The following is a 16,375-nucleotide window of genomic DNA, read 5'->3' on the forward strand; positions in this document are numbered from 1 at the left end:
CATTGCCACTTCTCTCTCTCATGTGAGCAGGTCACCCTTTCATCCCTGTATTCCTTCTAGTTTTCTGCCACAATTCTGTCTACTGGGGGTGGCACATTCAGTGCCACCAGCAAGTTACTCAGCTTATGGAAGTGACTGGCTGGGGCATTCACAAATCACTGTATCTATGGTCAAGATGCCCAAGCAACAGAACCTTTGCAAGCTCAGCTAAACAGTATGTTCAGTTCCAACTCTGCCAGTTCCAACAGCTGTCCCTCTGTCTATGTTTTCCACTCTAAAACAGGTTTTGAGTAGCAAATAAAAACAGCTGAAGTGGAATGAAAAGGAAGTTCTGAAATAAAGAAGAGGCAAAAGGTTCAGGTTAGGCTACCTCTGTCAACAGCCTCAGAAACTGTAACTTAAGTATTCAAGCAATGCATTGAGCTCAACAGCATTACATATATTTGAATATTCTGCTCAGCTACAGAATAAAGATTATTACAAAACATGAAAATATAAACATGAATGTTCGACTATGAGATTAACTGAAATGTGAAATTTGTGCTTTACTATTATCTTACATCATATCTTCTTAGAGAAACTACAGGCCAAATTCTTCTCCCCCTGAAGGCCGCAGTTTTGCCATTCACTGTAGTAAAGCCTAAACCAGCAAATGGCTATCTGTTTTGTTCTTGTGTTAACTTAGCTTTCAACTACCACTAACATCTTACATTGCTGCATATGTTTAACTGAGGGAACCAAGAGCAACTGAAGCCTGATTATTCAGCGTTAAATGAGGATACAAACGTGGACACACACAAAAACTTGGTTTATTCGTAATTATATCCATTACAGCTACAGTTCAACACATCTACCTAAAGTGTTTAATATTTAAGTGGAAATAGGTTTCACACCACCTTTCTAAAAGCAACTCAGAAATGTTTCACCTCTTGAATGTCAGGACACTTCAGTCAAACACACAGTTTTGTGAAATTGTATGTAACAGCTCTTGGAAATCTACATTTGGGGGGGGAAAAAATTCATGCATTGTAGACTTCCACAAACCTGAAGAGGGTTTTCCAAGCAAGAAAACAGAAAGTCACCCTTTCAGTAACTGAAAAAGCAGAACACACAAAGAGAGGGTTGCTCTAACGAATGAGGCTGCATGCAGTGCAGAGACCTCCACAGACAAAGCACAGCTGCTGCTCTTTGCAATGAGGGATTAGCAGTCTAGGTCAAAGGAAAAAAAGCCTCTCTGTAGCTAAGTGAGCAAACTGCAGAATGCATCCTCAGCACAGATGAGAAAGGGCCATCTAACCAGCTTGCAAATTGCATAGAAGCTTCTGGGAACAGAAACAAAACCAGCATCAATTTCTTCATAGAACATGTGAAAAGCAGCGATGCCCTGTTAGAGGACTGAGGTTGCAATGACCTTTCAGTTATTTTAAAATTACATTTCCCCTTTCCCTCTTTGTGCTCATGTATATAATGAGCACTTCTTCATGGCAAAACCAACACGCTATCTGTGGGGCTTTAACAATAGCATCTGGAAGTAACTGGCCTACAGATAACACAAGCAGCTCTTTTAGTTGTCTTTCCTAAGAACCAAAGCTGTTAAAAATACACATAAGCACACAGAACTTTTTTTTTTTTTAATGCAGACATTCAGATCTCTTTCAACCTTCATACAGATTATATTTTGACTTTTTTGGCTTTACATTTGGCTTTACATTGACACTTCAACTGAATGGGATATAAGCCACTATTTGAAGAAAAAGCATTAAACTTATTACATACTAAATATATTTTTATTCTAAATCATTTGCTTTAGCAACTTTTCTCATAGAGAAAAAAATTAATTCAGTCTAAACTGAGAAATACTGTTTGAATGTACCAGTGTGCAAGCATTTCTACTCTGGCTTTTGTTTATGACTAAAACACTGAAAACGTTACTGGCAATTAGGCTGGTATCTAAAGTGGTGAATTAATTGCATGTTACGGGAGCCTGGGACCTCCTTCAGTTTGTGATATTATAGTAGTATAAGTCATTAAAATTACTTGAACTAGAAGTATCAAAAAGTTGTACTGTTCAAAAAAAACAAGAGCTTTTCTTCTTTTCCCCTATCAAATCAAACCAAATTAAAACTAAGTAAAATTTACTCATCTGAAAAATTACGTAAAAATGAAATGGCATAACATTATTCATTTTAACAAAGCCACATTTCCTTGCTGGTAAGAGTTTGATATACCTGATTGCATACACTTACACAACTGTTAGTAACTGCCATTATCACAAAGGCCCTTTTCAGTGAAGCTGGGGTTGCAGCTCCTGACAGATGGGGAAGTTCCCAAGAGCTGTGCTTAGGCTCATCACAGCACTCCTTAACATCTGTACAAGTTCCCTAAGTTCTTGTGGGAGTTATTTATATACTGAACGTCTCCAGCCTGAGACACTGCTGGCCTGACTATTGACCCTTTATTACAAGTAATCGGCACCAAGAAACAACGACGATACCATTGCATTGGAACAGCAAACCTAAATTCAAGCATCTGAGCTGACAGACTTTGTAGCCTGCATACTATATTTAAAACACAGGCACATGTCACCTTCTCCCCCTGCCCCCCAATATCCTTGCTTTAAGAATTGAGTGTTATCAGTCCTACTGAAATTGGTATTGGTGGCCAAAAAAAGTTCTCTGTGTGTTAATTACAACTATATTTAGAAAACTTTTAATTAAAAGTTTTGAAAATTCACATAAAAGTTGGAATCTGTAAGGTTAGAAATATTTTTTGGATCTACATCAAATATTTTTAAGGAACTGTTTCTTTACATATTTTCACAGCATTAGATGCTTTGTAACTGTATTTACATAGCTAAGAAATCAAAGGACATTCGATTTCTGTTTCTAAAATAAAGGCTATCACCAACATACACTTGTATGGAGTGTATATATCACTCCATACATTTCCCTGGAGTACAGCTGAAGATGGCAGCATTTGAAAAGTGCATCAGCAATCCAAAGGGGAGATACAAACCTGGAGTGCTTTTGTCCCTAACATTATATTTTAAAATAGTGTTAGGAAAAAAAAAACCCCAACCTGTTATTTTCAGGTAAATACATATTCCCCCCTAAAATGCATCAAACGAATAGTAAAACTTCCATTATTTGTAAATGAAATTCAAGAGAGGTCAACTCCCCCCCCCCCCCCCTTGAGATCACACACTCACAAATCCATACGTGATATGAAGTGAAACAGTGCAGAGTGCTGGGACCTGTAAGGACTACCTCAGTCTGAGGTGTGCTTAGGCTTAGTTGTCTTCAGACATTCTTCAGCATTTTCTATGGCTGCTTATGTCTCACCAGAGGTGGGTACACTATTTCTTCTTCCAAAAGCTCTTCTACTATCTCAACTGTACAGGTCCGTAAAGGACACAGCTTCTCTCTCCCTGGTGTCTAACAGGAATGATTTTTAGAAACAGGTATCTGTTGGTCCTGTTTACAAACACCAGAAAATTCTGCTACGGTTTACACGAGCATTTTAATTCTCATTACTCTGGTCTACGGAAAATGGCAAAAATTTCAAAAGCTTCATCTTCGTGTTAAAGGGCTTTTAGAGCCTGGTCCCCCACACCCAGTTCGTGCTATTTCTTCTTTATACAGTCTAAAAAGGAAGCATCAGAAAACACCTAAATGGAGGAGGTGCTGACAGACCGAAAACTTATAATTGAGACTCCTTTCCCACAGTGCCTCCCACACAAAGCTGCAGAGTTTAAAGATTTTAACAGCTTATAAGCATGAGAGAATTTTTTCCTCTGACCTCGCTTAATCCCTGATAATTTGTATTAAAACAGCAGATTTCACAAAAAATTATCTCCTGAGCCAAACAAAGCCTTTAAATTCACTTCTACTGGGCAAGGTATCCAATATACCACTGCTGCACCTCAATTTCCAGCCTCTTAGGAAGTGAGGGGCAAACCTTAGCACATATAAACACCGGCCAGTATGTGCAGTGGGACGTTTTCTCCATCAACCTCACCCGCCCCGTCTTAGCAATAAAGTTGTGGGAAATGTCCCTTACGCTGTATTAAAAATAAACATCTACTGCTAAGCTGAGAACAGCCAGAGAAACTTGCCCAGAAGCCGGTAGCTTCTATGCCAACTTCTTCCATTCTGTCCTAGCTAAGAGTTTCCAAATATGCAAAACCTTTCTTAAAAACCTAAGTGCTCTCAGACACACTTGATCTGCGCCTCCCTCTTGTGTGAGCACACAGTCCTACCTTGTATTCTTCAGCACTGGCCCATAGCCCAGTATGTCTTTGTAGAGCTTAAGAAATCAACTAGTCACCGAAAGTCTCAAATGAAAGCAAATTCCGTTCTAAAAGATTTTTAGGAAATGTTGTGAAGACGGTCCCTTTAAGAGTATCATGCAAAAAGATTAAAAAGTTGACCAAAAACCACAGAGTACCAACAACTATCCACACTAGTAATGGAAAAGCGAGAGTTGCGGCAAAGGAAACGCAGGGCAGCCAGCTCTCCCGACACCACCCTCCCGCCCAAATACTTCTAACAAGTAATATTCAGAGACAAATACAAATCTGACTTTCAACCAAACTAGTGTTTCAACTCAACTAGAAGTCTGCCTTTGAACTTACAGGGTGTGCACCGTTTTCTTAGCATAACAGAAGGAGACTGTGTGGGAAGCATCGTGGGAAAGATGAGAGTCACAAATGACATGCTCCTCCCTGAAACCCTGAGTAACTGCTGGGTGTCCCCAGTTACTCATTCACATTCAATCAAATTTCAAGAATATCTGATTTATTCGAATTACCACAAATGACATCAGCTAATGCAAGTTATTTTGCTTGATCATGGCAAAGCATGCATTTTATGAAATTCATATTTTTGAAATTCCCAATTTTTAATGCATGTTTTTTAAAATAAGATAATGAAATAAGTATTTTCATTCTGGACAGTTTCCTTAGTTACACCAAATTCCACTGCTGAGACCTCAGACTTGTGACAGTCTCAGGAAAAGCCCCTCTAAATTTCATTGAGCCACTTTATACAAATATAGCAATTTTATAATCATTTTGAATTCTAAAATTCCATTTTTCCTAGATTTGCAGTTACCTTTCATAAACAGTCAATTCACAGAGTAAGTTTATTCCACCAAATGCAGTAATGCATTCCCCTGTGCCAGAGAATTCATATTCTCTAAGTCAGTTTTCCCAGCAAAACGATAAAATGATTATCAATATTTGATAACCCTGGATCTATTTAGAACGCTTTGGTAGGGCATCGTTATGCACTCCTCCTTTCATAAAGGTAATAATCTAAGGACTGTCCTTCCATTTGTAGTGTTTTCCTTTGCTTTCTTTCAGGAAGAGTTGCTAAGGAAACAGACTATCATCTACCATTAGGTCCAAGGGTCTAGCAAGGTTTTTCTTAGAAAAAATAGACCAACAATTACAAAATCAGTTTGGTTATTTTTTTTAAGAAAGTAAAATAAAAATTAAGGCAGAATTACTACATCCCCAACACACATAATGTGTAAGAAACATATATTCACAAGGGCACGTTCCTTCTCTCTCCTAAACATTATTTTATTTTCATTTCTTAATGAAACAAGGAGAAGCAGTTAACCCATCATTAAATCAGAATTTTGGATTTTTTTCCACTTCTAGAGCCAGTATGGTATTTAGCTTTGCCCTTTGAGAAAAGGCAGTAGACAATTCTGTTAAGCAACAGTTCCCTGAAATAATGACCTGGCACTGTGTGGACAAAAATCATTACAGACCTACTTACTGAATTGACTCACAGAGTAACTAAGCCTGGCTCAATAAATTCAAATTTCTGTACTTCATTTAGAGTTTCTGGTATTGTGAGTTTACATCACAATCCATTTTACTACTAAACAGTTATATTCCACTATAACAGACCTGAGGATTTACCCAAATTAAAGGGGTGTTATTTGTAAAATCAATGTCTACAATAGTTACAGCAAAAAGCTTTTTTTGGCTTAGATGAAATTCAGAAATATGAACAGCTCCAAGTTTTAGTAAAGTCTCCTCTCTACACAGATGACACGGCAGGCAAAACACATGAGCCTGTACAAAATATCTATATGTTAAAATAATTTTGCCCCGGTTTTATTAAAGGTAATCAGTCATCACTTAAAAATTAAGGTGCTAATACCTTAATTGTATATTTTACCAGAAGCATTTTGGAAAACAAAAAGGGCGTTCTAAGATTATTAATAATACCTTTGGAGGTCAACACCACCATAAATATCTACAGATCTATACATCTTCTAATTTGTAAAGCAAAATTTACTGCTGAACTGTCTTAACCTAACTTTGGCCCAGTCTGACTTAGAGTTTGAGACAATTCTATTAAGTCAGCTGCAATTCCTATAAGCTTTACAATAAAACACTAATGTTAATGCAATGTACCTTATCTTTACTAACGCTAGAATTAAATGTCCAGAGCACCAATGGAAACGCTGTACATCTCACATGTAAAGTTGTAACTTCAAAAAGATAATCAGAAGGGAACAGAAATGTAAATTAAAGGACAAACCAAAATAAAAATAATAATTAAAAAAATTCAAAACTTAAATGTGATAGAAGCTTTTTTAAGATAACTTGCCTACTTAAAAAAGGCTTCCTAACAACTTACAGAAAGGCTTGTATGCTAAAAACTTATCTAATTTTATGTCACTCCATCAGCCCAACCAAACAGATTACATCTCTACATATCCTGTCTCACTTATGAACTAGAACAACCCGATTAAATTGCTTTTACTCACCAATTTGAGAAATTTAAAGGATGCATTTTCTAACAAATATTATGTCTAACTGTGTTTGATAGAAATCGCTCGCAATACTTCTGCCCCTATTACTGATTTTAATTGAAATACACTCATTTGCAATAGAATCCCCACACACTCCTCCCTTTCCTGCACTGCACTTTGTTCGGGGGGAGAGAAACAGCACGAGGCCCAGATATAACAACTGTTGAGAACTAAAAACCAGAACTCATTTAACCCTGTTAGCAAAAGCAAAAATTACAGCTACCTTTGCAAATTGTTTCTACACAAAGGTAAATCAGGTGCAACAAAGGCCAGCAGACAGGGACAGCGGACCTAGAATTTACAGAAGAGTAAAAACACCAAATAGAACAGGAGCATCTCAACTATTCTGTATTTTGGCAGCTGAGGCAATTGACAAATCCTGTGGCCACACAACAAAAAACCTTAAAGATGCCATAACTTTAGCTCTTGCACTTTATGTCCGAGTCATGCTAGAATATGTTTTAAAAATAAGCCTACTAAAAATTGCTTTCAATTCATAGAATCCTTTAGGTTAGAAAAGACCCTGAAGATCATCAAGTCCAACCATTAACTTGGCACTGCCAAGTCTACCACTAAGCCATGTCCCTAAGCACCACGTCTGCACGTCTTTTAAATACCTCCAGGGATGGTGACTCCACCACTTCCCTGGGCAGTCTGTTCCAATGCTTGGCAACCCTTTTGGTGAAGAAATTTTTCCTTATATCCAATCTAAACCTGCCCTGGCACAACTTGAGGCCATTTCCTCTTGTCCTGTCGCTAGTAACTTGGGAGAAGAGACCAACACCCACCTCACCACAACCTCCTTTCAGGGAGTTGTAGAGAGTGAGAAGGTCTCCCCCTCAGCCTCCTCTTCTCCAGACTAAACAACCCCAGTTCCCTCAGCCACTCCCCATGAGACATGTTCTCCAGACCCCTCACCAGCTTTGCTGCTCTTATCTGGACACGCTCCAGCACCTCAGCATCCTTCTTGTAGTGAGGGGCCCAACACTGAACACAGCATTCGAGGTGCAGCCTCACCAGTGCCGAGTACAGGAGGACAGTCACTACTCCTGCTGGCCACACTATTTCTGATACAAGCCAGGATGCTGTTGGCCTTCCTGGCCACCTGGGCACACTGCTGGCTCATACTCAGCCAGCTGTCGACCAACACCCCCAGGTCCTTTTCTGCCGGGCAGCTCTCCAGCCACTGTTCCCCAAGTCTGTAGCGTTGCCTGGGGTTGTTGTGACCCAAATGCAGGACCCGGCACTGAGCCTTGTTGATCCTTATACAGTTGACCTTGGCCCATCGATCCAGCCTGTCCAGATCCCTCTGCAGAGCCTTCCTGTCCTTGAGCAGATCAACACTCCCACCCAACTTGGTGTCATCTGCAAACTTACCGAGGGTGCACTCGATCCCCTCGTCCAGGTCGTTGATAAAGATATTGAACACAACTTGCCCCAGAACTGGGCCCTGGGGAACACCGCTTGTGACTGGCCACCAACTAGATTTAATCCCATTCACCGCAACTCTCTGGGCTCGGCCATCCAGCCAGTGTTTTTTACCAAGCGAAAAGTATAACCGTCCAAGCCATGAGCAGCCAGTTTCTCCAGGAGAATGCTGTGGGAAGCAGTGTCAAAGGCTTCAAAATCTGTGCCCTCTGCCTCTATAAGATGACCTTGAAAACTCGGAGGCAACCAGCAGGTGCCTGCTTTTCATAGAAACGTACAAATGAAAAGGAAGCAATGTGATGCTCCCTGGCTTTAAAGACGATGTTAAACATACAAGAATAGCGTAACACTGGTGACTTCAGGCTGTCAAGAGTCTACATTGCTCTCTGCAGAGTTTAATTTTGACAGTCATAGTGTAAGCTTCATCTCACAATTATCAGGCAGTTTTCACTGGTGGCCACCAGACGCAGAGTAGTAATAGAATAAAAAAAGCTGACTTTCAGTAGTGGTCTACTATAAATCAAGGCCGCAAAATAAGACAGTCTGCAAAGTGTTACCAGTGGGCAACACAGAAGCATGAATCACAGAATCATCGAGGTTGGAAAAGACCTTCAAGTCCAACCGAAACAAAATGCTATTTGCAGGAATTAATTCAGACTACGATGTCTGTGAACAGTGAAGGTCACAACAGGTGTCAAAAACATAAGTAATTCCCCCAACTTTGCCAATCAAAAATTGCAGTCTGATACATGAGTATGTATGCTTTGTCCTGGATCAATGGCAATGATTATCTACACCCATAGCAACACTGCCTGCTAGTAAAGGCTTTAGGAAGCTAGCACCGAGTTGTAGGGGCTTGATTACAGGGAAGGTTGAACAAGTCTATGATTAGTAAAAAGAAACAGGAATTAAAGAGTAGCAACCCCAGCTAAACACAAGAGGGAAGCTTCCCTGTCCGCACAAATACTTGCCTCCAGTCTTTAGTAAATAAGGCCAACATCAATATTAATGTGATCAGTCATTCAATACTTTTCAATTTTACCTCTTAAATAAGTTTGCCATACTGTGGTCTTGCAGTTGAATGGTTAACTTTACTGTGTGGAACAGGAGGAAAGGGTCAGTGTTTTTCAGAGAGCAGGCAGGAGATATGGCAGCAACAAGGACTAAGGCTCTTGAAATTGCTGACAAATATAGAGCAGTAGTTGATGCCACTGGTAGCCAAATCCTCACATGGAATCTACACCCGAATTCAGTTATGAGAAAGTTGGGTTGCAGGTTTCATTTCCTTCAATCTTGTGCTTCTCATCTCAAGCTTCCCTCTTTGTTTTCTTTTCTTGATCAACCACATCTAGGCTGAAAGTCTGACAGCAGTCATATTTCTCAGGTGGAGTAGCAAGTAGAACACACAACAAAAAGACTGATTACATCATACAGTCAGTGGAGACAGGCCTATGCTACTTAAGGACGCTGGGTTACATATTTTAAAATTTAAATCCAGGTTTCAGCCATTGTGCTAATCCACTTAAGGCTTTAAGTCCTCCAATTTTTTTTCATTGCTTTCTTCTATGACAGAAGGCTCTGTCATATAATATCTCCCTTTATCTGCTTCTTCTCTACTATTGCTCTCCCCAGATACATGTTCCAGCCTTGACAGGATAAACCAACGCAGCTCAAACTTCATTTATATACCTATACTTTTTATATCCACTAAGCGTAAAATAGGACTTCAAATTATATGAAATGGGTAGAAAAACTAAACTAAAATGAATAAATAAAACCATTTCATTCAATATCTCAAGTCTAAGAGAGCAGGCGTTTAAAACTTCAATGCCAAAACCTAAGTCTTAATGCTGAACAGAATACATGAAAAAGTAATTTATCAACCTGTTATGAAATTCTGTGGTAACCTGCTTCCAAGTTCAGTGTATTTTCTTGAAGGAGCTGTAAAACACAAGGTATTTTTCATAATCTGGATTGGTTTATTTTTACGCATTCAGATGGGATATTCAATTAACACATTCAGTCTAAAGGACTATTTTGCCCATGATAAACTCCTTATGTCCTAATATACAATATTCAATACTGTAAAACATTTTGGACAAGGTTGGATTTTTACCCAACTAACCTCCTAGTAAAATTATATAAAAATCATCATATCTGAATTTATCTTTTCATAAAGTTCTGCAGAAGATTTTAATAATACACTTCCTTTCCCCTGTGTTTCACTGATATAACTGCAGAGAAAACTGAATTCTAACACATAGATTTTACTAGGAATACAGTACTAGCATTTTTAACTATGGGTATTCTCATCCCTCCTCACAATTTAGGCAGATGCATCCAATTAATGATGAATCATTCTACATATATTTCCTGTTTAGAACATACTGGCAGTATCAGCATAACAACCTAGAGCTCAAAATGGGGAAAAGAAACTCACTTGGTCACACATTATCACCATTTTTGTTTATAGACCCCAAAAAGGTGTTTTTTAAGGGGTGGGGGGGGTGCAGGTGAGAAATTCTTTACTTCAGATTCCTAGATGAGCTATCATTATGCTATTTTGAAGAAACTACACTATTGTATGCAGACAGAGATGTACACGCTACACACTGTATACAATATGCAACTAGAGATCACTACTAGAATTAAGGAAAATTTGATTTATCATTATCCTAAGCACTACTCAGCATATTTGTAAAATCATGCATGAAGGAAATTGAGGGTATTTTGATCACTAAACACCAGGGCATTTTAAGAGCAGCTGTTCTTCTGTATGATTTTACTCACTGAAAGTTGGGCAACAATTCCACAGGAAGTGCTGAAAAAGATAAGAATGAACTAGACAAACAACCTGGTTCTGTTTATCCACACTGTATCTTCAGAATAACTGAAGAAAAGTGCATCCCAGTGTCTAAGTAAAATACAGTCAGAAGAATATCTGCCTGTATCCTCAAATGGAAAATTTCTTCCAATTTCTAAAATGGAGAGTCCATTCTCATTCTACCTACTTTGTTGATTAATTTTTGCCTTCCCTGAAGAATTCCACCACCCCCATGCCCCCCGCCCCTTTCAGGAATTGTCATATTTTCTGCAGGAGCCTATTGCCCACATACTGCTAGATCAAGCCATAATGTCCTAGTTTCTGATCCCTCCTAGGGAGACCTGTGGAGCTCCAAACTCTGAAAGTTCATAGCCGTTTCAAAGGTGCTTCTGTTATTCCTCAAGTGGTCTCCCCTGGAAGCTCTGCAGTTGAAAAGACTAACGCCATGAAGGAAACTGATCACAGGTAACCCTCTCTTCCTTTATAAAATAATGATTGATAGAAGGGAACAAGTTTTTTCATACATTCAGATATGAACTTTACATTTCAGTGGTCATATCTGAAGTTTGTGAGTTTTTTAAAAAAACAACAGGAAACATTTTTGGTGCCATAGACATGAAAAAGGTTCCCTATAAAAGGTAACAAAATCCAATGGGCCACCAAATGTAATGTTATTTTAAAACAACTGATAATCTCAAAGATTTTTGAGAAGTAGGTTGGTATATAGTTTCATTTCTCTCATCTTGAAATTATTGATCTATCCTCTGAATAGCCTAGTATAAACTTCCACAGCATGTGGCCATTGTTTAAATACTGCCCTGAAAATATTTCGGTTCCCTTTAATTTGCATCACTTTTCATATATTTTACCTTCAGCTTTCAGAGTTAAAGTGCAGTGACAGGAACCTTATAAGCATTTTTAAAGGTATGAAGAGTACAGCCCTATTTGATTTGTGAGAATGGAAAAATCTATGAGCAACAAAGACTACTTTTTTGGCTATCACCTTCTTCCTAGTCTTACAGGGTAATTTTCTGTACAAGCTCATTGTTCTCGACCAGGCACTGTGAAGTGTACACTTAAATGAAACACTCTCCAGTGCGAGGGGGCAACTTGTTTGTCCTCCAGTCTGGCTCACTAATGGTTAAGATTTTAACGCTTTTATCCTTTAACAGATAAATTGCTTTGAATTTTATTATAAGCTTCTTCTCAACGACCATTTTTAAAGGACACAACCAGAAACATTTCAGACCACATAATAAATAAAACCAATACAATAAAGATAACTGGATCTTTCAGAAGTTTGTAAGCACTCCAGGAGACGAGCAGTTGATTTCTTGAAGCTGAGCAGAGAAGTATGAAACGAACTTCAGCTTGCAACAAACTAGGTAGACGTGTAAGAAAGAACATGTCTCATTTTAATATTACTTGAAAAGCCTTGTCAATCCCAGTATTAATAGCAAAGACGAAGATTCTCTAATGGAGGAAAGCCTCAAATCTAAAGTGATCTGGAAGCACCAATTATTTTAAGTGATGACAGTTTTACAGGTCTACACATGCCAGAATGTAGTTGCTATTTTAAAGCACTATAAACAGTCTATTGTAACTGAGTGAAACAAAATTCCATTGATTCTTTAGAAAATAAACTTAAGAAAACTCTTAGAAAAAACAAGAAGAAAGCTTGCTACTAGCTCTAATGATAAACTTATTAGTTTTCACTCTATGCAAAGGAAATGGAACAATATTAAGGTGAATGAATTTAGGTGTAGATCAAAAAAATGGAAGGATTATGCTGCCAGGGAGTGAAGGATTATCATCACTTACCTCCCTCATCCAGAAGCTTCCCACTCAGGGGCTGGGATGTATCTGAAGAGTAACATGTAATGGAAATTTGTAGCATTAAATTAACTGCATCTGATTGGAAGCACCTGATGGAGAAGAGGTGAGAATACCTGCTGTTTTAGAAGTGTGAATAGGATAATCCCCAAATCTGACTTTCTGGTCTTCTGCCCTGCCATTAACTATTAAGGTTAAAATTTGTCTGAACACCGGAAAAAATACTGTAATAATCAGTTACAATAAGCTACTGGAGAGTAGTTTTCCAGACCAATAAAAAGAAAGAAGGCTCAAGTTATGGTTTTTAACTGAAACCATAGCCTCATGACACCAGTAGTCAAATAACCAGGCAATACACTTAGCATCAAAAAGAGATACAAGTTTTCATTGATCAGTACAGTGACACAGCCAAAAAAACCCAAAACAAACCAAAGCACACCTATCATCTCCTCAGTAGACTATTTAAATACGTACGTCAAGGCTACAGAAAACAAAATCTTACCTAGTAAGTGTGTACTCCCTGAGTCCTGAATGCAGGTTCATGGCGGAAAAAGTACCTATGCATCCACGTAATCGTTTATCTCGACCAATCTTCCACGTTACAAACAGTGGGCTGTTTTAGGGAAGAAAAAAAGACATGATCACAGAAGCAATATTGACAGTCAGTGTGAAATTTCAGTGACAGTGCCCTTCCATTTCAGGCAATGGGGGGCCAAATCTCAAAAGTACCTGTATCTGAGCAGGCCATAGTATTTAGAAATGTCCTTTGCAATTCTTTCGACTGTTCTAGAAAGATTGCTCACGTGATATAATAGAAAATAAGACTACTGGAATAGTTAATGGACAGAATGAAACTGCTTGGTAACAGATAGGATATGCTCAGTGTCCCTCACTGTTACTCATTAGCCTTCTCCCGTGAACGGAAAAAGCCTCGCCTTAGACCTCTGTACATAAGGAACTCTTTATAGGGGAGGGGAAAAATACCCCCGTCACACTAGCCACCCCTCCACCTGAACACACGTACTTTGGTCCTTAACACTGCTTGCAAGAAACTACCAGAAATCCTTGGAAGACAAGAAAAGTTAGGAACATTCTCCAAAGAACTGCCTGAGAAAGGATATTTTCTCCGTGGATCTCAAGTTAGTATTTAAGAATCTCAAAAATGACCAGGAGTGGAGCAAAATCTCTAGCAAGTTGAACACGTCTCAGTTATATGGGCGTGATTGATAGTAGAAGTACTTCTTTGTAACTAACAACTGTGTACCAGTCTATACACTAAGCTAACAAGAAGGAGACAAACCATACAGCTTTTTGGGACCAAGGTTTTCCTCGCAGTTCTAGAGCACTGCGTCAATATGGAAGCAAATGGATACCCAGTCCTCTCAACTCTGACAAAGATTTCTAGTCCTGAGATGAACAGGAATGTATAGAGATGAAAAGCATATAAATTTAGTCTTTTTCTAGAAAGGAGACAAAGTAGTTTACACAAACAAGAGTGCATTTTCCCTTACTGTTAGGTTTTAAAAAAATAGCACTTAAAAAAAAGTCATTTCAGTTAAACAACTTGACACAGAGCATTCTTGATCACAAACAGGTTCACATTTCTGCAGAACAAGCAACCTCACTCTGCCCCCCAACTGCAGAGCACCTCCCCCTTAAATCCTGAAGTAAATCTGGTGTTAAATTTTTGTGGAAAAGCATAGGCCATTCAGGCATAAATATATCTAATTCTTGATATGAAGACTACAGCCACGCTGCAGGAAAGCCGACAGGAGCAAGGTGCATCGCTGACATTCAGAGCCCCAGTGAGCACCGCAAGCGCATTTAAGGATGCGCAACTGATTCTCTCCAACGCTATTTCATCAGGCACTGCTCTTCACTGTTATACACATGTACAAACCATCATGCTGGATTCATCTTGGGGTTTTTTTATAGCTGTTTCCTACACAGTGTCCTTAGTATATAGTCCATTGCTATGGAGATCAAGAAGTAACCTTCCTCAGGTTAGCATCTGAGAAGCAGGAGATTACAAACCGACCATAATTACCAGATGTGTTCCCTTAAGGAGGGGAGCAGATCCACAAGCATAGGTACAGTCAAAAGTTCACAAAAGGTCAAGTTGACTGCACCAAAAAATAAGAATCTTCTTCTGTTACTGCTACCAGCTGGAAATAACAAGCAGATTTACAACAGTGTGCTGTAAGGTTAACTGCTGCACTGCAAGACCACCTTTGATATCTGTGTCTTGTCTGACTCCTCATCTGAGGAATCGGTAAAAATACAGTCTGCAAGTTCCTTTGTATTTTGTGAAACAGAACCTGCCTTTCTAGCTATGCTGAGATTCTTAAAATATACTAAGGCTAAGAGCTTTATTATATGAGCAGATCCGTCATTGCACAACTGCATGAATCGCTACACAGTGTAAGAGATGGATGTAACCGTACTTGGGGTATAGGTATGTGTGTGGTTTTGGACTCTCAAGGAATAGCCCATATTCTTTTTCTCTTTCCATCCCATTTTCTTTGTCTGGTGTGGCACAAGATACTCATCACGTGCTGGCAGAAAAGGGTATGCCTCTCAGTCTCTACTGCACCAAGGCAGCAGCATCCAGTCCTCTCATAACTTTCCAAAACCTGTTGTTATCGCCTGCTGGTAGAGCAACTTCCTCCTTATTTGATTAAACTGGACAAGTTCCCTTCTTTCAATGATGATGAATAGAAAAGGAAGCTGAAGTCATATCTTTTGGATTTGGATTTCCTTTTACTTCTTTTTGCCTTCCCCCCCCCCAAGTTGTTGGATAAAAACTGAAGAGCATAAAGGACTACTACCTAACATTTATTCTCCATTCAGATCAACGAGTGGCATTTTACTAACATTTTCAAGAAAAGTATCCTGGCACCCCTAAATGCTATCAACCAAATTATTAGATTGCAATGGCACTGAAGACACTCTCTCCCCTTGCACAGAAGCATGCCTGAATCAAATTCAAATTGGACTTTAGGATTATTCTTTTGACCTTTGTCTTTGGATTATGAGATTTATTAGCTCTAATACACTTAGTGGAGGACTATTATTCAGGGAAACATATATGCATTTACTTTCTTGTCAAAACCGAATTCCTTCTAGGATGCATCGTTACTGCTACTTCAAATGGACAACAGAAGAAAACGTCCAGAGACCATCACTGAATGTCAAATAGATTACTGAAACATTTGCATGTGCTTTGAAGGTCCTTGTCAATGAGTACCAACAGGAAAAGTAAAGGTTATATACATATATTTTTGTACTAGTGGTAGTAGTAGTATAACCATACCAATTGGACTAAACGTAAACCTCTATCCATTGGGTAAATGAACCACCACTGGCAGCTATACATCACCAAATCTGACTACAGGTGTTTCTCTAACCTCTCAACTTTTGTATTCCCCAACACTTGCCTTCCTGTTCCTCAGTAGC

The 16,375-nt window shown here is 38.9% G+C and overlaps 1 protein-coding gene across 1 annotated transcript in view; it reads right to left on the reverse strand.

Moving 5' to 3' along the window:
- The window catches only part of AMMECR1 (Alport syndrome, mental retardation, midface hypoplasia and elliptocytosis chromosomal region gene 1), a 44,077-nt gene that overhangs the window by 26,229 nt on the left and 1,473 nt on the right, over window positions 1–16,375 (reverse strand). Inside the window, exon 3 of the mRNA XM_010295813.1 lies at window positions 13,422–13,532. Within this exon, the coding sequence (XP_010294115.1) occupies window positions 13,422–13,532 (111 nt within the window). The remainder of the gene's footprint in view (window positions 1–13,421; window positions 13,533–16,375) is intronic.

The sequence above is a fragment of the Phaethon lepturus genome, unplaced genomic scaffold (assembly GCF_000687285.1).
Source record: "Phaethon lepturus isolate BGI_N335 unplaced genomic scaffold, ASM68728v1 scaffold10971, whole genome shotgun sequence".
Taxonomy (NCBI): Eukaryota; Metazoa; Chordata; class Aves; order Phaethontiformes; family Phaethontidae; genus Phaethon; species Phaethon lepturus.